The sequence below is a fragment of the Hippopotamus amphibius genome, chromosome 8 (assembly GCF_030028045.1).
Source record: "Hippopotamus amphibius kiboko isolate mHipAmp2 chromosome 8, mHipAmp2.hap2, whole genome shotgun sequence".
Classification (NCBI taxonomy): Eukaryota; Metazoa; Chordata; class Mammalia; order Artiodactyla; family Hippopotamidae; genus Hippopotamus; species Hippopotamus amphibius.
The window spans coordinates 127,402,116-127,427,782 of NC_080193.1; the positions used below are offsets into that span (position 1 = coordinate 127,402,116).

Consider the following 25,667-nt stretch of genomic DNA (forward strand, 5'->3'; position numbering starts at 1 on the left):
GTTTATTTTATGTATATATAAAATACCTTATATATATATAAAATATATAGGAAACAATAGGCAATTATGTATATTCTATCCTTGGGATAGATTATATTTTTCTTTTATAGTTATAAGTTCTTTTCTTTTTAATCTCTTTATTGGAATATAATTGCTTTACACTCTTGTGCCATCTTTTGAGGTGCACCAAAGTGAATCAGCTGTATTTATACAAACATCCCCATATCCCCTCCCTCCTGTGACTCCCTCCCGCTCTCCCTTTCCTGGCCCTCTAAGGCATCACCCATCATTGTGTTGATCTCCCTTTGTTATACAGCAACTTCCCACTAGCTATGTATTTTACAGTTGGTAGTGTATATATGTCTATGCTACTCTCTCACTTCGTCCCAGTTTCCCCTTCGTCCCCCGCCCCCCAACTCCGTGTCCTCCAGTCCATTCTCTGCATCTGCATCCTCATCCTTATTCTTGCCCTGTCACTGGGTTCATCAGTACCATTTTTTTTGTTTTGTTTTGTTTTTTTTTTGGATTCTGTATATATGAGTTAGCATACGGTATTTGTTTTTCTCTTTCTGGCTTACTTCACTCTCTATGACAGGCTCTAGGTCTATCCACCTCATTACATATAGCTCCATTTCATTCCTTTTTATGGCTGAGTAATATTTCATTGTATACATGTGCCACATCTTCTTTAGCCATTCCTCTGTTGATGGCATTTAGGTTGTTTCCATGTCCTGGCTATTGTAAATAGTGCTGCAGTGAACATTATGGTACATGTTTCTTTTTGGATTATGGTTTTCTCTGGGTATATGCCCAGTAGTGGGATTACTGGATCATACGGTAGTTCTATTTGTAGTTTTTTAAGGAACCTCCATACTGTTTTCCATAGTGGCTGTACCAACTTACATTCCCACCAACAGTGCAGGAGAGTTCCCTTTTCTCCACACCCTCTCCAACATGTGTTGTTTCTAGATTTTTTGATGATGGCCATTCTGACTGGTGTGAGGTGATACCTCATTGTGGCTTTGACTTGCATTTTTCTGATGGTTAGTGATGTTGAGCATCTTTTCATGTGTTTGTTGGCCATCTGTATGTCTTCTTTGGAGAAATGTCTATTTAGATCTTCTGCCCATTTTATAGTTATAAGTTCTTAACAGTATCTTCCACTTATGACTATTAATAATATGTTTTTTGCGGATAGCTTGCATGAACTAGTTTGAAATTGATGTGGAAATGAAGGTACAGCGTGGTGCAAATTGTGTATTTTAACTATTTTTTTTAGGTCATTTAAGGCTTTTTAAAAGTGTCAGAAGGCCTTTTGACAAAAACTATAGCAAAAGGCAATAGTGATCTGATTGCCAGAGCTGGTACTCATTTTTTGTCCTTAACTTACTTAACCTCTCTGCCCTATTTGGCACTGTTAGTAACTCCCCACCTCTCTTAGCTTCCTTCAGTCTTTTATGCTTGCTACATTTCCTGTGTTTACTCTTTAATGTTAGGTTTCTGTCCTTGGCTGACTTCTCTTTTATACTTTCTCCCTGGGCTGTCTCATCCTCCTGATTTTAATTGTCTGTTGGCTTCTCTTTTCTAAAGTTATATGTCCTGCTCAGGTTGCATCTGAGTTCCAGATTTGTGTATCTAACTGCCCTGAATATCTCCAGTTAAATGTCTCCACCTAACACGTCTAAAACTGAGCTCATTACCTCTTGCATTCCTTGTCTTGGGTAATAATACTGCTTTCCACCCAGATACTTGAGAGATTTATCTTTGCATCCTTTCCCCTCAGCTGTATTTTTCAGTAGGGCACCAAACCTGGTGCCTGAATATCCCTCTGATCTATTATCTTCACATCTTCGTTGCCACTCATTACTTACCTGAATTATTCCAGAGGCTTCTTAAGTGGGCTTTCTTTCAGGGCAGTATCTATAGTGAATCTTTTTTTTGTTTGTTTTGCCCCAGTGTTTTTTTGTTTGTCTGTTTTTGTTTTTTTAATTTGAGGTATAACATATACAGTAAAATGCGAAAACTTTAAATGTACATATCAGATTTTTACGTTTTAATTCACCCATGTAACCAGTACCCACATCAAGATCTAGAACAAATCCAGTGCCACAAGACTTCCTTGTGGAAGTCAGTACTGTTGCCTTCCCAGTACCCCTTCCCAGTCAGTACTGTCCTTCCTAGGATAACCATATTCCAACTTCTATCACCACACTGATTAGTTTGACTGATACAGATGGAATCACACATTATGCACTCATTATATCTTTTATACATCAACATCATACCTGAGAGAATATACAATATATTTACCCATTTTGCTGTTGATAGGCACTTGGGTTTTTTCCATTTTTTGCCCATTATGAGTAGAGCTGCTTTGATCAATGTCTTTTTGTGGGTAGATCTAAGAACTCATTTCTGTTGGGTGAATGTATACACTTACCCCACTCACTCTATCCCCTGAACTCCCCACCTCTAGGAGTTAAATAGCTTTAAGTAGATACTGCCACATGATTTTCCAAAGTCTTCATTCTATTTTATAGTGCTGCTGCTGTAAACGAGTTCTAATTGCTCTGCATCCTCACTAGCACTTGGTATTATCATTCTTTTTCATTTTGGCCATACTTGTGTATAATATCTCATGATCATTTTGCATATCTCTGATAGCTAATGATTTTGAGCATCCTTTAATATGTTTATTGGACATCTTTTGTGAAGGATCTGTGTTTTTCTGTTGTTGTTGTTTGTTTGTTTCTTGTTTTGTTTTGTTTTAGTAATGATTAGGTGTTTTTTATTCTGGATATGGATTCTTTGTTGGATATGTATTAGAATTACCTATTCCTAGTCTGTGTGATTTTTTGCTTAAGAATAAATAAAAATTGTTTTTGAAGTAGTTTCACAGTTAAAAAATTTCACACTTGCAAAGCTAGTTTAAAAAATTCCTGTATGAGGTCTGCTTACATTCCCTAAATGTTAACATAGGACAGTTATAAAAATCAGGAACTTAGCATTGATTTACCAGTTGTCTCACTAATGTCCATTTTCTGGTCCAGGATCTAATCCAGGATTACGTATATGTTGCATTTAATTGTTGCTGTCTTCTTAGTTTCCTTTAATCTGGAACAGTTTCTCACTTTGTCTTTCATGTCCATGACACTTTTGAGGAGTGCTGACCACTATGGTGGGCCCTTAAACCTTGGGGTTTATCTAACATTTCCTTGTGATTGAATTCAAATTATGCATTTTTGGATGCAGAAGTGACACGTGCTTCTTAAATTCTTAGTACCTTATATCAGGAAGCACACAATGTTGATTTGTTCCTGTGATGTTAACTTTGATCACTGATCTAAGAAGGTGTGACAAATTTCTATATTTTCCATTACAATTAATAAATATATCTTGTAGCGAGATACTTTGAAATTATGTAAATGTTGTATTTCTCATACTTTCGCCCCCCAATTTTGGCATGTCTTAATGATTCTTGTTTGAAATAGTTATTATTGTGGTGTTTACCAAGTGGTGATTTTTAAATTTGTATTGTTCTTCTACATTTATAGAGGGAACAATTTATAGAAGGAACAATGGAAATTCTATTGTATAGAATTCTATTGTAAATAAGAACCCCCCCATTTATTCATGTAAATTACTTATAATTTGTTTGTAAATTACTTATAATTTGTTTGTATCAGGATCAGTTTTTACTTTGTTGGTTATAATGCATTACTGTTGTTATTTATTTTGTCACTCAAATTGCCCAGATTTGGCCATCGGGAGCCTTCCTGTTCACTCGTATTCCTTTTGATGTGTCCTTTATTTTTTGAGTATTTTCTGCTTTCTGTCCACGTTGTGTTCCATGCTTATTTTGTACTTTCTCTGTCCCAGCTTTGGAATAAACAAGTTTTTGTGTTAACATGTTTTCATCTCTCTTGGGTGTATACCTAGCAGTAGAATTTCTGGGTTGTATGTGACCGTGTATTTAACTGTTTGAGGAACTGCCAAGCTTTTCCAAAGCCAGTGTGTCATTCTGTGTTCCTACCAGTAAAATATGTGGGTTCTACTTTCTTCACATTCTCACCAATGCTTGTTATTAATTTATTAAACATTTTTTAGATTGAGGTATAGTTAATTTACAATATTATATTAGTTTTCAGGTATGCAAGATAGTGATTCAAAATTTTTATAGATTATACTTCATTTATAGTTATTATAAAATATTGGCTATATCACCTGTACTGTACAGTATAGCCTTATTTATTTTATACATATTAGTTTGTACCCCTTACTCCGCTACCCCTATCTTGCCAGTGCCCTCTTTCCCTGTCCCCATTGATAACCACTGTTTTGTTCTCTATATCTTCATTTTGATTTCATTTTATCTCACATATTGTATTTTTATCTATCTATCTATCTATCTATCTATCCATCTATCTACTTATTTATTTATTTTATTGGCTGTGTTGGGTCTTTTTTGCTGTGTGCAGGCTTTCTTTTTTTTTTAGTTGTGCTGAGTGGGGGCTACACTTTGTTGTGGTGTGCGGGTTCCTCATTGCCGTGGCTTCTCTCGTTGCCGGAGCACAGGCTATAGGTGCGTGGGCTTCAGTAGTTGCAGCACATGGGCTCAATAGTTGTGGCTCACGGGCTCTAGAGCGCAGGCTCAGTAGTTGTGGTGCACGGGCTTAGTTGCTCCATGGCATGTGGGATCTTCCTGGAGCAGGGATCGAACCCGTGTCCCCTGCATTGGCAGGCAGATTCTCAACCACTGCACCACCTAGGAAGCCCACATATTGTATTTTTTATACAATAGTTCTGTCTGGATAGTTTTTATATTTTTTTCATTCCTCATTATCTTCATCTGTGAGTCTGTTTCTTTTTTGTTATATTCACTGATTTGTTTTTTCGATTCCACATATAAATGGTAACATACAGTAATTTGTCTTTCTCTGCCTGACTTATTTCACTAAGCATAATACCCTCTAGGTCCATCCACATTGTTGCGAATGGTGAAATTCCTCCCTCCCTCCCTCCCTCCATGGCTGAGTAGTATTCCTGTGTGTGTGTGTGTGTGTGTGTATCTTGGCTATTGTAAATAATGATGCTATGAACATTGGTGTGCATGTAACTTTTTGAATTAGTGTTTTCATTTTCTTTGGATATGTACCCAAGGGTGGAATTGCTGGATCACATTGTAGTTCTAGCTTTAGTTTTTTGAGGAACTTCCATACTGTTGTCCACAGTGATTGTGCCAGTTTACATTCCCACCAGCAGTATACAGGGTTCCTTTTCCTCCACGTCCTTGCCAGCGGTTGTTATTTGCGGTCTCTTTGATTGTTGTCATCTTTTTGATTATAGCCAAGGTGTGAAGTGGTGTCTTATTGTAGTTTTGAATTGCATTTCCTTGATGCCTAACAATGTTGAGCATCTTTTCCTGTGCTTATTATGCCTTCATTTTGGAAAGATGTTCGTTGGGAAGTCCAGGAACAGTTTTTCTTTCAGCACTTTGAAGGTATCTTCTGTTTGCTTCTAGCTTTCTAATGAGAAGTCTGTTGTCATTATTATCTTGGTTTCTCTGTACATAATGTTTTTTTTGTTATTGTTGTTGTTCCCTATGGCTTTCTCTAAACTTTTTACTACTGGTTTTCAGAAATTTGATTTTCATATGTATTGGTGTTGTTTTCCTCATGCCTCTTTTGCTTGGGGTCTGTTGAGATTTTAGTTTTGTGATTTTATGATTTTCATTAAATTTGTAAAATATTTGGCCAGTATTTCTTCAAATGCTTTTTTCCCCCTTCCCCCTTTCCCTTCCTCTCCTTTAGAGACTAATTATATATAAGTTAATCCTCTAAATAATAGTCTCCTGAAGCTCTGGTTATTTTTTTGTCTAATCTTAGTTTTCCTTGTGCTTCATTTGATAGTTTCTATTGCTCTGTCTTCATGTTCGCTGATCTTTTCTGCAGTGTCTGATCTGCAGTTAGCCACATCCAGTGTGTTTCATTTCAATGTCATTTTTTTCAGGTATTGTATTTTTTATGTAGTAGTTCTGTCTGGATAGTTTTCATATTTTCACTTAATTCCTCATTGTCTTCATAGTTATCTTTACATCCTTCAGAAAAATTTAAAAAGATCTATAACATTTATTTTAAGGTCTTCACCTGCTAATTCCATCATCTCTATCATTACTGGGTTTGTTTGTATTTATTGACTTTTATTCTGATTTTGGTCTGTATTTTCCTGCTTCTTTGCATGCCTCTTAATTTTTATGGGATTCCAGATGCTGAATTTTATGTTGAGTGCTGAATGTTATAGTATTCCTGTAATGACTGTTGGATTTTGTTCTGGAATTTAGTTTTTGTGTATCATTTTGGTTGTTTTGAGGCTTTTTATTATTTTTTCTTATGATGAGTTCATAGTATATTTTGCTGTGGTGCCACTTTAGCTTTCATACTAAGATGTGACTCTTCAAGGACTCTTATCCAAGTTCCATATATTATTATATCTTTTTCTGCTCTGGCTGGTAGGCATGTGAACCATTCTAAGTTCTGTGTGAACCTGAGAATTGTTCACTGTGCTGCTTTTGGTTGTTTTTTTTCTCCTGGCCTTTGGAGACTATACTCCATATATTTGTACTCATGTACAAATATTACTCATCCATATTCTTTTTTTTGTAAATTTACTTATTTCTTTTATTTTTGGCTGCGTTGGGTCTTCGTTGCTGCGTGTGGGCTTTCTCTAATTGCAGAGGGTGGGGGCTACTCTTTGTTGTGGTGTGCGGGCTTCTCATTGCAGTGGCTTTTCTTCTAGTGCACAGGCTCTTGGTGTGCGGGCACATAGGCACATAGGCTCAGTAATTATGGCTCGCGGGCTCTAGAGTGCAGGCTCAGTAGTTGTGGCGCATGGGCTTAGTTGCTCCGCAGCATGTGGGATCTTCCTGGACCAGGGCTCGAATCCGTGTCCCTTGCATTAGCAGGCAGATTCTTAACCGTTGCACCACCAGGGAAGCCCCAGCCATATTCTTGAAGATACCTTCTGCTTATCTCCAGAGCCCTCTCTCTGTGCAGCTGCTTCCTTTCTAGTATACTGTCCTCAAAGTCTCATCTCAGTCTCTTTAACTTGGCATGACTGCCAGGTTCTGTTGGTTCCCCCTCCCTGTGTTGTGGCTTTGTAGGCAGTAGGCTAGGGCAGTTTTAGAGCTTAGTTCATTTGTTGTTCTTTCAGGGAACACAGTCTCCTGTGCTGCATACTGTCCTCTGTTTGAAAACTGTTATTTCATATGTTTTATCTGATTTCCTAGCACTTTGTGTCAGGAGGGCAGTTTCATAAATAGAAGGGGAAGCAAAATTTCAAATACTATTTAAATGAACTTAAATGTTATTGTATACTTGTCAGTATTGCGGGATGCCTGCTCCTTCATGGAAATTTGTGGCTTGGGAATTATTTGGTTTCTTTTTCAATGTGTTTTGAATAATCTTTTGGACAACTGATCTGCTCTCCCACTGACTCTTTCCTGTTATCAACAGTAATTGTGTGCCTTAAAAGTACTTCATAATTTACATTCTGTTAAATCGTTTAATTTTCATTGTTTCTTTTTCAGAATTCTGGTCACTGTTGCTGTATTATATAATTTCAGAATTTTTTTTTCTCATTTATTATTTACTATTAACTATAGACTTTATTTGGATTTCAGCAGTTTTCCCACTGATGTCCTTTTTCTTTTCCAGTACAGGCCTTTTAAAGGTCACAAAACACTTTATTTACTTTTGAAAAGTACTAATCAGGTATTTTGTATAATGTCTCTCAATTCCAGTTTGACGTTTTCTCATGCTGAGGAGTTTTTCTTTATCCATTCCTCTGTCGATAGACATTAGGGCTGCTTCCACCTTTTGATTATTGTGAATAATGCTGCAGTGAACATGGGTGTGCAAATATCACTTTGAGATCCTGCTTTTAATTATTTTGGGTAAATACTCTGAAGTGGAGTTGCTGAATCACATAGTAATTCCATTTTCAGAATTTTGAGAAACTTTCATACTGTTTTCCATAGCAGCTGCACCATTTTACACTTCACCAACAGTGTACCAGAGTTCCAGTTTCTGTACATCTTGGCCAACGCTTGTTGTTTTCAGTTTTTTTGATAGTGACCATCCCAGTGGGTGTGAGGTGATACCTCATTGTGGGTTTTTTTTTTTTTTAATAGTCTAGGGTCTTTTATTTTGTTTACACCCGTTATGCCATGAACTCATAGGGAATGGGCTCCAACAGTTCAGGCACCTTTCCGTTGGTTCTCATGAAGTATGCTTCTCTGGGTAGAGCAGGCTGGTGCTTCAGCTGAACCCAAGTAGCCTTCTCTTTGGCTTCCTTCTTTTTCTCATCATTTTCCTTCACATGTTTTAGGAAGCTATCTCTTAGAGTGCTTAGAGTGCTTAATGCGCTTGATACGCACATTAATTCTCTTGGCAAGAATCTTGCCCTTAAAAAAAAAAGAATTTTGCCCTTAAGTGGTTTGTTTACAATGATGCCAACAGCATTGCTGGATAACATTGTACTCTTTCAGTTTTGCCATGGTAACATTTGTAGGGCATTCCTTTTTGAACAGTGCCCATTCCCTTGAGATCTACAATATCACCTTTCTTTAGATTCCAATGTATATGGCCAAAGGAAAAACTCCATGTTTTCTAAAAGGCCTAGAGAACATGTAGTGGGTGCCCTTCCTCTTCCCCTTTGTGTTGGTCATTTTGGCAAATTACTGGAAGATGGCAGTTCCGGCTGAAAGGCCTCATTGTGGTTTTGATTTGCATTTTCCTGATAATTGGTGATGGTGAGCATCTTTTCATATGTTTCTTGGTGATTTGTTTATCTTTGGAGAAGTGTCTATTGAGGTTCTTTGCCCATTTTTAATATTTCTTTTTAAAGTTACTTTTGTTGTTGTTGAGTTATAGGAGTTCTTTATATATTCTGGATATTAACTCTTTATCAGACGTGATTTGCAGTTATTGTTTTCTGTTTCATAGGTTGCCTTTCACTCTGTTGTTTCTTTCGACGTGCAGTTTTTAAGTTTGATGTAGTCTCATTTTTTTTCTGAATTTGCTTTTGTTGCCTGTCCTTTTGGTGTCATATCTCAGAAATAATTGCCAAGTGCAGTGTCACAAAGCTTTTCCTGTACATTTCCTTCTGTGAGTTTTATAGTTTTAGGCTCTCCCTTTAGGTCTGTAATCCATTTTAAGTTAATTTTTGTATATGGTGTGAGGTAAAGGTCTTCATTCCTTTGCATGTGGCTATCCAGTTTTCTGTGTCATTTATTGAAGGGAATGTCTTTTCCCCATTGTGTGGTCTTGATACGCTTGTCAAAGATTATTTGACTGTATGTGGGAGGATTTATTTCTGGGCTCTCTCTTATATTCCACTGGTATATGTGTCTATCTTTATGCCAGTTTTGCATTGTTTGGGTTACTGTAGTTTTATAATATATTTTGATATCAGGAATCATGCTATGGATTTTGGGAAGAACACTATGGAAGTGAAGTGCCTTTCTCATTGTGTCATATTGAGGAGCTATATGATAGCAACATGATTTATGACTGGTGATGTTAACCTTGATCACTTGGTTAAGATGGTGTCCACCAGATTTCTCCACTGTAAAATTATTTTTTTTTCTTTTTGATATTCTGTTCATTAGAAGCAGGTCACTAAGTCCAACCCATGCTCAAGGGGAGGGGAATTAAGCTTCACCTCCTGAAGGAATGAGTATCAAAGAATTTGTGGGCATTTGTTAAAACCACCACAGTAATTAACTAATACTATGGGGGAAAGATATTTTGAGGCTATTTAAATATTCTGTTTCTTCTTAAAGTTTCCCCAGCTAAACTTTATCACTCCTTAGTGGATTTTGCCTGCAACATTTATTAGTGTGGTGTTCTAATGGTAATTTTTCTACTTCCCTTATTCCTTTTACATTTATTTTTTGGAATTCGTCTGTAAGGAAGATTTGTGTTTTCCCCTACATTTAGTTATTTATTCAATCATTTATATAGTTCTATTTAGACTCAGTGAAATTTTTTTTATTCTTTGGGTTTTAATCCACTATTACCAGTATTTATTTTGTTGCTCAGATTGTTCAGATTTGGTCATTGGAAGCTTCTTCATGTTGCCTCTTATGTCCTTTTGACATACCTCCACCTTTTTTTTTTCCTCTCTTTTTGTTTTTTCCCTTTCTTTTTTTCCTGTTGTTGTTGTTTTTCCTTTCCTTCTCTTTTCAAGCATTTCCTTACTCTCTGACACTATACATTTCAGGCTAATACTGTATTGTTCCTGTCCCAGCCATGTCTCCAGAGAGCCTTGGTTTCTTTTATTGAAGAATGGTATTTAGAAACTAAGATCTGGGCTCTAGATATGATCCTACTGCTGGGGTGTTACTGCTTGTAGGTCCTCTCACCTGCTAGAGTTAGGAAACATATGTGGTTATATTAACTCATGTATACACACATTGGAATTTGTTTCTGTAATTTTTATTTCTGTATCTAGCAGCTAGATACTTTTTAACAGTTTAGTTATATCTAAATTCAACACATTTTGAAAGAACATTCTACTTTTTTCCATGCTTTTGGATGTGTGTCGTATGAATAGTTAATTCAGAATGCTGGAGGAATTTGCATTGGTATCCTGATTTCCCTATACATGTTGTAATTTTGCATAAAGTTTTAGATAAAACATTCAGTCAGATTTATTTATTACAGTAAAATATATAATTTCAAAAATAAAGTATTTAGGTCTTAAGTGGAGGGGGCATACAATATGTCTAGCCCCCCTCTTTTTTATGATATCATTGCTGAAATAATATTTACGTAAACCTGTTTTTTCCTTTTTTCAGATCTTTATTGGAGTATAATTGCTTTGCAATGTTGTGTTTGTTTCTGCTGTACAAGTACAGCAAAGTGAATCAGCTATATGTGTACATACATCCCCATATCCCCTCCCTATCCCACCCCTCTGAGTCATCACAAAGCGTAGATCTACCTGTGCTGTGCTGCAGCTTCCCACTAGCCATCCATTTGTAAACCTCTTCTTGCATAAGAGAGATCCCTACGATTTCGAATCTTATACTTTCAAGCTTCAGAAATAACCTTAAGGGATTAGAATGTGTGTGTGTGTGTATAAAATCCTTACTTCACAAAAAGCCTTATGGGGTTAACACTCCAATTTAAGCCAAAACTTTAAAATTCTTTGCTTTTGCAAGTCTCCTCTTTTAATAGATTTGAATAGATCATAATGTCTTAACTTGCCACTGAAGCCTGTACTAATAATCTTTAGAAAATTTTCTTTTTCCTTCTTCCTTTTTACTTTTTTGTACTTACAAAGCTATTGGAAGGTACAGATGACTTGGACTTTATGAAATTTAAGATCATGTCCAAGACAAGGTGATCTGTGAAAATGAAGATGTCTTCCAATTTAGTTTGACTGAATGTCAGAATTTTTTTGGCCTAAGAGATAATGGGGCTTTCTTTTTTATATTTTTACTGTATAATATATGTTTTAAGGGATAACCTTTTTCTCTTTATTATGAAACATCTTTTTGTCCATGTAGGCAGTCAAAATGCAATATTTAACAATACCAATAAATTTGAAAATAACTCCATGAACTCCCTGTGGCCTTTTTCTATTACAATCACTGTGACTGTGGTGATAGCGACGAGCAGGTTTTTATCTGCAGTGTACAAAAATACAGCTGTACTTTTTTTGTCCCCCAAGAGGGGCACAGATGTCCTATAAGTGGATTAATTAATACATTTAAATTTTCCTTGAAGTATTTTTATTGTACCATTATTTTGTAACATTTTCATTGCAGGTATACAGTCCTTTAGTTACATTTTTATTTTTTATTTTTATTGTCTGGCCACACCACACAGCTTGTGGGATTTTAGTTTCCCGACCAGAGATCAAATCTCTGCCCTCGGCAGTGGAAGCACAGAGTCCTCACCACTGGACGTCCAGGGAATTTCCTTTAGTTATATTTTCAATAAATAAGGACTTGTGGATTGTTCCTGAGGGGAAAACTGGTCTGTTCTTGAGGTCCATCCTCCAAGTCTTCTCCTAATTTGTTGCTGGGTTCCCTGTCCTACAACATCAGCTTTCATGAGTGTAAAGCCTGGGTTCTTGGCTGCCTTACTTTGCCTCGAATGGGCAAATGTCCCATTTCCAGATTCTTAGCGCCTTCAAATAGATACTTTCTATATTCTGTATTTATATGGCTTTTCTGGTTCTGAGTGAGAGTTCTAGTCTGCTGTTAGCTTTTGCATCTCACCCAGAAGCAGAATCTCCTCTCTCCACCAGTTGACTTGTTAGAGAAATCTGGTTGTTTGTCTTACAGAATTTTCCAAAGTCTGAATTTTGTTAGTTGCATCTATGTGGTGTCATTTAATATGTTGTTCTCTGTATTTCCTGTTAAGTGATAGTCATATCTAAAGGCTTGATCAGATAAGTATCAGATAATTTTTGATCTTATAATTTTTGTCAGGAATACTTGAAAGATGGTGTACATAATTTTGTTAGGAGGTACTTTTGGGTTGGGGGGGGCAGTTAACTGTCATTGGTGATAATTACCCAAATCCATTAGTTCCTTAATGGTTGCAAAATGGTGCTATTCTGAGTTTTTTATTCTTCTTTCATTTATTGGCTGGAATATGTCTATAAAAGAATCTTCTCTTCACCAACTCTTTGTTACTCTAACAAAGAGTTTATATAGGAAAGACAATGAATGTTTTACTTAACAATCATCGAAATAATCAATTAATCACCTAGCATCATTGAAAAGTAGCCAGAGAGGGTTTTTTTTTCTTTTTTTGATTTTGTTTTATTGAGAATTATTAATAGCTCATGGGTATGTATTTGGTTTGTTACAGTCCATTGTAGCTATCTTAAAGATGCTCATATTGACCCATCTTTGGCCCATGGGCCTATTCAAATTGGCTCCAGAGTGCTTTTGATAGGTCTCTCTGGCCTTTAATAGGTTCCTTGTTTTCCCTTGGAAAAATTGTTTGAGATTCATCTTGTATATTTCTGGTCCCAGACCTGGAACTATTCATTTCTCCAAGAAATCCTCGTTATTTTTAATGGACATAGCACTTAAAGATCATAGCCTGAATGTACGTTCTCTTTTTAAAAATTATCTGCCTTATTATATATGTTAATTTTTAAAATGTATTAATCTTCAGGGTCTTTCTTCAAATAGATGGACTATAACCTGATAAATATACAGACTTTTAATTTAAGTACTGTGACATTTATCTTAACAGTATTGAAATGAAAAGCTAGCTCTATAGGAACTAGTGATTTCCTCTTAATTATCATTCTGAGAGTGCTGGGATTGTTACCAGGCTTTTAGAGGTTACCAATATAAATTCTACAACAGTCAGTATTATTCAGTGCGTTGTTAGCTGAGTTAAAATACTGGGGCATACACCAAATCTGGAAAGAGGCCTGGTAGTGCATGCCTTTAAATTCTCAGCTAAGTCTATTATAGACAAGCATTTGAAAGCTACTGATTTGACCAGTGGTGCTCTAAGCAACCAGTAATGATTTAAGTGGCTCTTTTTGGAAACTTTTTCACTTTAATCTGGAATATTTAGTCTAAATGTGATATAAGAACAGTATCTTAAAGATGTATGGGCAGGTTCAAGTTAATATATCGTTGCTAAACCATACTTCTCATTAGGTAAGCCTCCCTTGTTGCCTTTTGTTCATTATGCTTTCAAAAGGGTCTCAGAGGTTTTTTTTTTTTTTTTTTTTTTTAAAAGGACTGGTTCTCTGATTTAAAAGTTCAATCGGAAGAACTAATGATGAATATAGGGTTAGATCTCATCTAATAGACATTTTTTACCTTAAGTGTTTGGAAAAGAGAGAATAGTAATACAAGTTGGCATTCTTGGAGTGTGTATTACCTGATAAGAATCAGAGAATAGAAAATTAGTGAACAATTTATTCATTATTAATAGCTTTTCCTTGATTAAAGTTATACCTTGGAAAAAATTCACACTTTGACTTTTATAATCCACAATTCACAGTTGTAGATTACCAGTAATCCTTATGCACTACCAATCGGTAGGGAGTCTGAGCTCCAAACTCCCATTTCCTCTTAGACAATTAGCATCTGTCTCCCAATTCAGGAGGCTTGGAAAGTAGTTGACCTAACTAAATACACACCTCTACATTTATGCCAGAGAAGATTCTATTAGATATAGGTGAAATGATACTGGTATTCCAGGTACTTTAGGAGTAAAATAGATTTTGTGGTGTGATGTGAAACTAGTTACCATTTATAACAAAGATTCTGTGGGGAGATGCTTTTCATGTTCCAAATAGACTGAGATAGGAGCATAACCTAATTGTAAATCATAAGCTACATTGTTGTAAATTTCATTCATTTCTGTTAGTAAAAATGTATCCCCCCCCCAACCTTTCCGGATTGGTTTTATAATCCTCCTGGATTTTGAACATTGAAATTAGAGTGAGATAAATGTTTCTCAGTGTTAGCCTAAGGATTGATTGAAATAATTTTTATTCATTTTAGGAAATCTACTTTCTTCAATGTTTTAACTAATAGTCAAGCTTCAGCAGAAAACTTCCCATTCTGCACTATTGATCCTAATGAGAGCAGAGTACCTGTGCCAGATGAAAGGTTTGACTTTCTTTGCCAGTACCACAAACCAGCAAGGTAAGAAAAATCTTTATGCCATTGTTCATGTGGTGGCCCTGTATAGACTGAGTAAATATATGTAGGTGATATATTTAAAATCATGTAGAAGGCTTGTGTTGTTTTTTCAAAATTAATATAGCATTATTGTTTTGAGTGATTATAAAAGTAATGTAGAAACTGGAGAAGGGTGAGGAAGGATATATCCACTGTTAACGTTGCAGTTAGTTTTTTCTGGGGAGTGTGAAGTGAAGGGAGTAATTAGTCTGTGTTATGTGATTCCACTCAAGTAAAATGATACATGTATGTGTGTATTCATAGAAAAATATATGAACTGAAGATCACAAACTAATTGATGATTATCTCTGGGGAATGGGATTTTTAGGTCATTTTTTCTTTATTTCTTGTATTTCTCTATGTTTGAAGTTTTTATAATAAGCATGTATTATATCTTTAATTAGAAAAAATAAGATGATACAGTTTTATTGTAGGAAGTTCAGACAATATGGAAATGTATAAAGAGAGGAGTAAAAATCACCTATACTTCTACCTTGATATAATAGATTTAAATACCTTGGAGGTAGATCCTTCCATACTTTTTGATATTTTTTTACTTGGGGTATTATTAATATTTTTCTAGATTAAAATTACAGATTTAAATAATAATTTCTAATATAATAGTTTAATACTAAGTTATATGAATGTACACAGTTTATTTACCATTTCCATATTATTGAGAATTTAGTTTGCTTTTAGTTTTTCACTATTTTGAATGGGTTGATAAATCCCAAATTTTTGTCTCTAGCCCTTAACTCTGTTGAACTCCAGACATATATCTAACCACCTCCTTAACATTGAAACTTAGATGACTGAACAGGTGGCTCTGACTTGACATGTCCAAAATGGACTTCTAGATTTCACCCTGCCTATTGTCAAATTTGTTCTTCCTCAAGACATTTATAAAAAATAAATAGCACTATTATTTCTTGTTAAAGCCCAAGATTTATCCTTGATTCTTTTCTTTCCTCATCCCTGCTTCCAATCTACCAGCAATTCCTATGAGTTCTAACTACAGAATATATACCAAATTTATTTACTTCTCTTACTTTCATCCTCTAGTTTTAGCATCTGTTGGTTTTTTGATGAATTGTTACTATGATGATTGTCACATGATGCTTTTGTAATTCCACCATTTCTTCTTCATTTATTAGTTGGCATTCTGCTGTAAGAAGAGCTCTCTTGTTTTCATTTATTCATTCATATATTTATTCATATCAGTGTTACTCACTTGCTTATAATCTGTCACAATCATTGGATATAGCTCAAATTATATCCCTCCAATTGGCTCCTCAAGCTGACTTCTGCATCCTTTTTAAAAACTTTTTATTTTTACATGATTTCAATTTTATATAAAAGCTGCAGAATTATATGTAGAATGCTTGTATGCCTCTCACTCGGATTTCTCTGAACCTTTGAAAATAACTTGCAGACATGATGCCACGTTGCACTTTAATTCCTCAGTTTGTATTTGCTAAATATAGACACTCTCCTACATAACCACAGTAAACCATCATAATCAGGACATTGACAGTGATCTAACGTTATCATCTAATTCACAGATTCCATTTAGATTTCTTCATTTGTCCCAATAATGTGCTTATTTGCTCAGTCCCTTTACATGTTGCAAATCTCTTGAACCTACCTGGTTGTTGCCCATTTTGGACACTCTTCTGGCTTGGGCCCTGCCTACTGCTGGGCTGCTCTGCTGCCCAGATGCCTTCCTTGTACAGGCCCCAGCTGCTGTTGTGCTGCCTTCTCTGCCCACTCTGACTCTCTCCTTGTGTGAGTCTTTGCCACTGCGGGGCTTTGTGGTCATGTGACATCTCTGAAATTTTTCAGAGAGATGACGAGAACAACAGCAATAATAAAGCTCCTGAATTTCAAATTTGTTGAAATTTTAGGCAGTGAGGGAATTAATTTCTCAAAATTTCTCTGGCTTTTCCTTTACTGATAAACATTGATTAAATGCCTTTATGGAGATAAAAAGATTGAATGGGAACCCATCTTCATTTTTTCCATAACTTAATTTTGCCTCTTTTTGGTCAAGCAAATAAAGAAGAATTGACAGTAATTCATAGTATTTCTTGCAACCCCAAACTTATCTGTTATATTGCAAGTTTTCAGGTTTTTTGTTTGATAGAAGAAAAATCCTCCTCATCATTTTCATCTGTTTCTATTGAAGAAAGACTTATAAATGTTTTTGGTATCCTGTGTTCATTATATTATTATAGTGATTAAAAAGATTTTTAACCTTATCATTTTAGTCTCAAGAAAGTTTTGTAATGTCTAAAAACGTAGAGTAGTCTTAAAAATCATTGGTACAATATATAAAAAAATCTTTGAATTAGGTCTCAAGTTTTTATTTTTTGAAATATCGTATTAATGGTTTAAACCTTTATCCTGACCTTAAATCAAGAATCAGAGTTAAGGAACTCATTTTCGTTAGAAAACAGAATCTCAGAGCTGTAGATTTTCTTGTCTGGTTTCCTCCTGATAGGAAACTGAAGCCCAGAAAGGTGAAATGATTTGCCCAAGATCGCACAGATAGTTAATGTCAGTCAGGATTAGAACCCAAGGCTTCTTACTTCAAATTCAGGGCCTTTCCACTCATATCTATGCGACTGTAATTTATATTTATCATATGGTGATATGTTTTGTTGTTAGAAATTATATTATTTAGATGAGTTTCGTTGCACTTAACATTATTGACTTAAAAATTGATTTATTGAGTTAGTAACAGGTAGCATGGTATTTAGTGTCTGTTTCAGTTTTGTCATCAAGGACCTGGCTTTGTTCCCCATCTCCATTTTACTTTATCAGCTTGGTCATAAGATTGCCTTCCTCTTTAGTCATAGGATGCCTCTCAGATCTTGGAACTGTATTCTTTCTCATCCATGTTCAAAGTGAAGGAAGAGGGGTTTTCTTCTAGAAGCTCTGTTAGAGGACTGATGAGCTTCTATTGAAGGACCCTCTTAATCCTCTCTGGCAAATCTCTGAAGTCTTTCTAGGCAAATGGGGCAAGGCAAAGGTCCTAGAATCATTACTTGTGCCTGGGGGAGAGATTAAACTGCTTAATATAGGCACAAGCTACACGCCCCCTTCTAGAGTTAGGTGTAGAGCCAGCTTCTTCAAAGCTCCGGCTACCCTGGGGTGGTATGGCTGGTCACATGACAGTCAACATAGTCACCAGGAGCAGTGGCAGAGGATGCTGGAGAGGCAACCACAGCATCCACCAAAAACTTAACCACATCTTATGTATGTTTTCTTTGGATTTGCTGGTAACAGTTATCAAGTAATTTCTATTTGTATAAAAATTTTTTATGGAACAATTATTTTAAAAGGACTCATTTTCCATGCAGATAATAGGGAATTATTTTGGAGAACTTTTATGTTGTATTTTATCATGTAATAAGATTGACATTCTGAAAAATAAATACTCTTTGGAAATTGACAAAGGATATATAAATACATATTCTGTATACCTTTGTCATATTACATTGTAAGTAGCTTTATTTACTCCATTTCTACATGGCTGACTGGTTTTCTTAACCTGTTTTCTAACTTGTGTTAACTGTTACTTTACTTTGTCCAATTCTGTTGCTGTTGTTAACAACTAGGTTATTACTATGCTGATATTTGGTTCACATCATTACATGCATTTTGGGGCTGTAAAACCTATATGGTGATTAAATGCAAACCCAGATATCCTATATTTGAAGTATTTTGTCACTATTAGCTGAGTGATTCTGTGTGCAACAGATATCTTAACTCCTCTAAGGCTTAATTTCCTCATCTCTAAAGTGGGTTTAATAAATAACATCCACATTATAGAGTTGCTTTGAACTTTGGAATGATAACACATGTAAAGCACTTTGTCCAGTTCCTGGCACAAAATATCTGTTGAGTAAATTGGCTCATTTTATGATGATTACCTTGTCTGGTATCAGTATCTCTTTAACTGTTCTCCTCTACTTTTGTGTACGTGTGTATGTGCCAGTGGAACAGTATAATAAAATTAATGATATGAGTTTTAGTTTTTAGAGACACAATAAAAACATCCATTCTGCTTAAAATGTTTTCCCTAAGAAAGTCCTAATTTTTTATTTTTTTTTTTGGCTGTGTAGGATCTTTGTTGTTGCACACAGGCTTTCTCTAGTTGTGGCGAGTGGGGGCTACTCTTCATTGCGACGTGCAAGCTTCTCATTGTGGTGACTTTTCTTGTTGTGGAGCATGGGCTCTAGGCATGCGGGCTCAGTGGTTGCAAGATGCAGGCTCAGTAGTTGCGGCTCGTGGGCTCTAGAGCGCAGGCTCAGTAGTTGTGGCGCACGGGCTTAGTTGTTCCACTGCATGTGGGATCTTCCCAGACCAGGGGTGGATCCTATGTCCCCTGCATTGGCAGGAGAATTCTCAACCACTGGGCCACCAGGGAAGTCCCAGACCTAATGTTTCAAAAGATTATTTCTTGTTTAAATTTTTTTAAACAAGTCTAATAAACATTATCCTAGAAAGGAAAGAATTAATTCATGTAACATGATTGGGAAAGCCATTTGATTAATAAACAGGTTCTTAGTACTATTCTATACAAAAACCATCTTTTGTTTTTCAGCAAAATTCCTGCTTTTCTAAATGTAGTGGATATTGCTGGCCTTGTGAAAGGAGCTCACAATGGGCAAGGCCTGGGAAATGCCTTTTTATCTCATATTAGTGCCTGTGATGGAATCTTTCATCTAACACGTAAGTACAGTTTATTTAGTTGATTGATTTCATCATGATTTGTGTTTTCTTTCCATTATTGTGCAAATAAAATTAATAGTTAATAAAATAAGATTTGCGTAGCTTCACAAGGTGAATTGTGGATTTGTTTGTTAATTTTGACTTAATGTGGTTAAGTATCCTCTGCATATGAAGCTTATTCCATAGCAAGTATATGTTGTGTTGCTGTCATTTTCTAATTGAATTTTATCCCATTCTGGATTAGACCCATTGAGAAGCGTTTCTATGCAGAAGTAATTTTGCTGATTGTAAAGGCATTTTGAAATTTTCTTAACTTGTGGAATTTTTCTGCATTTTTGCTTTTCCATGTGTTGAAAAGGCAGAATTGATAGAGGTGGGGTTTCTATTATTTCAGAGGAGAGAAAAGCATCCAGGTTATTTACTAGAGATGAAAAGATTAAGGAGAAACTGTAGATCAGCTAGTCCTTAATGGAGAGAGGGATATAAAGCAAAGAGAAAATAAGTAGAATTATGTGTTGGTTTGTGTTCTTTTGACTACAAAAGTGAGCCAAAGGCATAGTAATTCTCTGACAAAATAGAAAGTTTTAGGTTAAAGCTCAGGTCAAGACTGTACTTTATGGTAATCATATTATAATGAGCAAATTAATGCAAACGAAGGAAACAGATTAGAGGTGGGGTCTGGTTTAGTGCTTTTGTTTATTACTGGCCTTTGACAGATAACTATAAGCAATTGAGAATGAGCATTTAGAAAATTTTATAGCAATTTGAGTAATTTTTTGGTCATTTGAATTTAATTACAATATTGTGTGTATATTTATGTATGTCTTTTAAAAAATTCATTTGCCTAGTAATTCATTTTTATGATATTTTACAAAAGCCCATGACAGATAGTTTGAGAAGCACTGGTCTAGGAAGCTTTACTTGGATGAAGGTTTGGAGACACCTTCTGGAAGGGTTTGGCAAAGAATAAGATTATATGTTTGTGTGTGTGTGTGGGGGGGCGGGATTCAGTTATGTTGAGTAGTGTTACCTAATGTCTATACATTGGTGGAAGCCTCTGTTTTCCTGACAGTTTGTTTCTTCAGTGGTTCTGGTGACCGATGTGAGAGTTTCAAAGAGCGGGTACAATCAAGTGTGACTCCTGGGTTTCTGGACCAGGCCAATTGAATGACTTGATGCTACTCACTAAGATGTTAAATATAGAAGGAGTAGCAAGTCTTGGGAGAGAGTTAATAAGTTCACTTTGGGACAATGTTTTGAATATGTACCTGGGACATCCAGATAGGGATGTCTTTAAGAAAGTAGTATTAATAGGGCAGGTGTGACAGGAGGATGAGGTCAAGAGAACTGAAGGTTGGGGTGTGGGTGATTGAACTGATCAGTGGGATAGAGCTTACCATAGGGTAGCAGAGAAAGTAGGAAAAGACTGAAAAGTGGAAGACTCATGAATCTATTTCTTGATGAGGTTCAGAAACAGGTATGTTGACTGTAAGTGGGTGGTTAGAGAGGGATATTTGACTTCAGATTTTCAGAACTGGAGCAGTTTAGGGTGATGGTAAGTTCCTGAGAATAGCCTGAAACCATTAGTATATGTCATAAAGTCTTTGGTTTTGTTGTCTCTTGTATAATATTCATCTGATATGTTTTTCTAACCTTTAGGGGGAAAATAAGTTTGGTTAGGGGCATACATACTTTACTTGCACTGCACTCAGGCCAAAGATATTGTTGTTAAGAAAGGAAAAAAGATCCAATTAAACTGGCTAACATGCTTTCTTATAGTGATTTATTTCAAAAATATTAAACTGTGAAAACATACATCTTAGAATTGATGAAATATGGTATATATTGTATAGTGCACAGAGCACAGAATGATATATTTATAACAAGAATTAAAAAAAAACCTTTGTAGAATTACAGGCAGTAAAAAAGACTTGTAGAGAATAAAAGGATAAAGTGATTACTCTGAAGCTATGGAAGGTGAGAATTCTTTAATTTCAAATTATGGTATATTTTCATCTTCAGCAGATTACTAAATGTGATTGTGAAAGAAAAATTTATCTTTAATATTACTCTTTACAAAGGTTGTTTTCTTCAAATGTCTTAAAGTCACCAGAAACGCAGTTCATTTGTTTGTATATTTAATATTCGTTAATTAGATAGTAAATGTTTTCTGTTCTGGGTGCTGAGAATATATAGTGGGTAGCAGAATCTAATACATTGTCAGGTTTTATGAAGCTTCTAGTCCAGTGGTGGAAATAAACATTGATTAATTATATTAATAAATGTGTAATTACATTATTGGATTTGGACTTTAAAAAAAGACATACCTGTGAATTGTTTAGTTATTTGCTTTTTAGCCATTTGAAACTTGTTTTAATTCTTCATTTTTATTTTGGTGAGGAAAAATTCATTTTTTATGTTTATATCTTTTAGTTTCTCTATTTTTGTTTTGTACAGTTGGTTTAAACTACTAAGGAAAGGGACAGTGTAGGATGACATATATTAGTGTGTTCAGGGCACTTTAAAGCTTTCCATTAGAACTTCTGGAAAGGGAGAGAAAAAATTTTTAATGGCAAGTTGTGGTTTGTTACTGAGTTTTTATTAATGCTATGTTTCTCTTCATCAGTTTGATCTTTAAAAATTAACTTTCCCCTCACCTTGTTTATTTCCCTTGGTTATTAGATGGATGTAAATATATACCTTGTATCAAAAATTTATATTTGTTTTAAATGTGAATAGTTATTTTGACAGGTTTGCTTTGGCTTTAGATGTTTTTTTTAACCTTGTGAATCTAGTTATTTTAACAAACACTTTTTTTTTTTGATTGAAGTATAGTTGACTTACAAAATATTAGTTTCAGGTGTACAATATAGTGATTCAATATTTTTATGTATTATACTTTATATAAAGATATTATAAAATATTGACTATATTCCCTGCACAGTATGTTACATCCTTGTAACTTACTTATTTTAATACCTAGTTGTTTGTACCTCCTAATGGCTTTAAATCTTTAGACCACTCTGTCTTATTCATTTGACACATTATTTGTGGAGCACTTCTTTTTAGTGTGCTAGATGCTAAGGGATGTAATGGTGCATAAAAACAGAAATGACTCTCCCTCATGGAGTTTACAATCCAGTGGAGGAGACAGACACTGAATAAATGGTCGCATAAACACTAGATGTCATTCTCCAGTTGTGTACAGAGAAGGGAAACAGTATGTGTGTGAGTGGGTGTGTGGTGTTACCTTGAGGAAGTGATGATTTTGCTGAGAGGTAAAGATTGGGTAAGAGCTAATAAGTTAGCAGAAGGAGGAAAGGAGAGATTGATTATTCAGAGTAAATGGCTTGTTTCAAAGGCCCTAGCGCAGTGAAAGAATTGTCAGCATGGATAGGATGAATGACAAGAAGTAGGAGTGATGGAAGAGATCCTGGAAAGTAGTTGGGGATTCACCATGTCCAATATATTAAGGACTTTCTTCTCTGATGACTTAAGTATAAAGTTTTGAATGGAGGCTTGGCTGGGGGGCGGGGGGGGGCAGATTAAAGTGTTTACAGGAGTTATTCAGTTGAGTAGCATTTTAAATTTTTTTTTCATACATTTGTTTTTCATTTTATTTTTTAATTTATTTTGAGGTCTCTAAATTTCTTTAAAAATTTTTTTATTGAAATATAGTTGATTTACAATATTGTATTAATTTCAGGTGTACAGCACAGTGATTCAGTTATACATGCATATATACATATGTATGTGTGTGTATATATATACATATATGTGTGTGTGTGTATACTTCTTCAGATTCTTTCCCCTTGTAGGTTATTACAGAATATTGAGTATAGTTCCCTGTGCTATACAGTAGGTCCTTATTGGTTATCTGTTTTATGTATAGGAGTGTGTATATGTTAAACTCCTAATTTATGCCTTCCCCTCCAATTCCCCTTTGGTAACCGTGAGTTTGTTTTCTGTCTGTGGGTCTATTTCTGTTTTGAAAATAAGTTCATTTGAATCTTTTCTTTTCTTTTTTTTTTAAGATTCCACATATAAGCAATATCATATGATGTTTGTCTTTCTCTGTCTGGCTTACTTCACCTAGTATGATAGTCTCTAGGTCTGTCCATGTTGGTTGCTACAAATGGCAATATTCTATTCTTTTTTTTTCAGCTGAGTATTCCATTGTGTGTATATATATATGTACAGTATATCTTCTTATCTGTTCATCTGTTGATGGACATTTAGGTTGTTTTCATGTCTTGGCTTTTGTAAATAGTGCTACAGTGAACATTGGGGTGCATGTAGCTTTTCAAATTATGTTTTTCTGCAGATACATGCCCAAGAGTGGAATTGCAGGTTCATGTGGTAACTATTTTTAGGTTTTTAAGGAACTTCCATACTGTTCTCCATAGTGGCTGTACCAGTTTACATCCCCACCAGTAGTGTAGGAGGGTTCCTTATTTTCCATACTCTCTCTAGCATTTATTATTTGTGGACTTTTTGATGATGGCCATTCTGACCGGAGAGAGGTGAAACCTCATTGCGGTTGAGATTTGCATTTCTCTAGTAATTAGCGATGTTGAGCATTTTTTCATATGCCTGTAGTTATTTATCTGAGATATATATTCTTTTCTTTGGTCTGTCAAACTGTTTTTGAATGTTGGTGATGTTCTAAATAATCATCTTCCTACTTAATTATTCCCCCTTTCCAAAAGTATTTTGAATGTTTGAAATTCTGCAGAAATTATTTCTTAGTCCAGATGTGTTACTCTACAGCTGACTGTTGTTCAGGTTTTTTGAACCATACAGAACTTTTTTTTTAATGGTTTGCATGATTTAAAAAACTGAAAAACTTTTAAAAAGTGGAAATTTCTCCATATTTTTGCCATAAGTGGCACCTATAATTTTGCATAGACAACTCTGACTAGCTATGGGTATGTCTGTCTATACATTGCTAGTTATACGTGTTAACTATAGAACAGAAATTCTTTATGAATTCATAATTTTCCTTTTTTTTTGTTTTTGGTTTGGTTTTCCTCATTTGATCATGCCGTTGAGAAAGAAAGAATAACAGTTTCCGGTGTTTGAGAAAAAATAACTAGAAATTAACATTCTAAAAATTACTTAATGGATTAACTGCTTTTAAAAACAAAACAGATATCCATTATAGTTACTATATATCACTTTTATGGAAAATTTTGTTCTGAAGATTTTGTTTTAAAAAGCTAAATACCATGTTTATTCATTTAAAAATTCTTTTTGAAGCACATTATCCACATTTCCTTAATAGGTTAGTTATTCAATAAGCTGAGTTAGCTTTTTTGTGAACAAAAACAAAAAAACTAGCCTTCATTCACTTTGAAGCAGAAATGCAGATGTGTGATGTTCAGGATGTGCTTTTCAAAGTGGTCTGTTAAAAATTAGTTACTTTTAAATGACATTAAAGATAATAATGAAAGGGAAAAAATCAGAATCATGTTAGCATAAAGCAACTATTTTATTTTTTCTGCTATATCAGTCTGGTGCCTAGAGTAAAGTAGGAATGTGGGTTTTAGAATCAAACCTGAGTGTGACTCTCAGTCCTACTTTCTAGCTGTGTAACTGTGAAAAAGTAACACTGTGTCTTTGAACCTCAGTTTTCTCATGTAGAATGGGGACTGTAATATGTGCTTGAAGAATTATTTTGGAGTTTAAATAAGTGATCGTTCTATGTCAGTGTGTATAGACTGTTATTTTTAATGCTGCTTCATTGTTTTTCTTGTGAACTTAGATTTTTATTTTCTACATATTTTTTAATTATAAATTTTTGAAAATTGTAACTTCATAACTTAAAATTTGCCATTTTAACCATTTTTGAGTGTACAGTTCAGTGATGTTAAGTACATTCACATGTTGTGCAACTATCACCACCGTCCATCTCCAGAACTTTTTCATTTTCCCAAACTGAAACTCCATAGCTATTAAACAGTAACTTCCAATCCCTTCTTTCCCCAGCCCCTGTCAACCACTGTTCTACTTTCTGTCTCTGAATTTGACTACTCTTGGTACCTCATATGAATGGAATCATACAATATTTGTCCTTTTGTGACTGGCTTATTTCATGCTTCATTATTTTTTAACTGCTGCAACATTGTCCACAGTATGGAAGTACCAGAATTTATTGAACTAGTACTTCCTATTTGTGGGCATTTATTTCCCAGCT

The 25,667-nt window shown here is 35.0% G+C and overlaps 1 protein-coding gene across 3 annotated transcripts in view; it reads left to right on the plus strand.

Moving 5' to 3' along the window:
* Positions 1–25,667, plus strand: part of OLA1 (Obg like ATPase 1) — a 177,133-nt gene that overhangs the window by 13,453 nt on the left and 138,013 nt on the right. For all 3 annotated transcript variants that reach the window (XM_057745501.1, XM_057745502.1, XM_057745503.1), the window contains exons 3-4: positions 14,555–14,698; positions 19,344–19,471. In XM_057745501.1, coding sequence (XP_057601484.1) covers positions 14,555–14,698; positions 19,344–19,471 — 272 coding nt within the window. The remainder of the gene's footprint in view (positions 1–14,554; positions 14,699–19,343; positions 19,472–25,667) is intronic.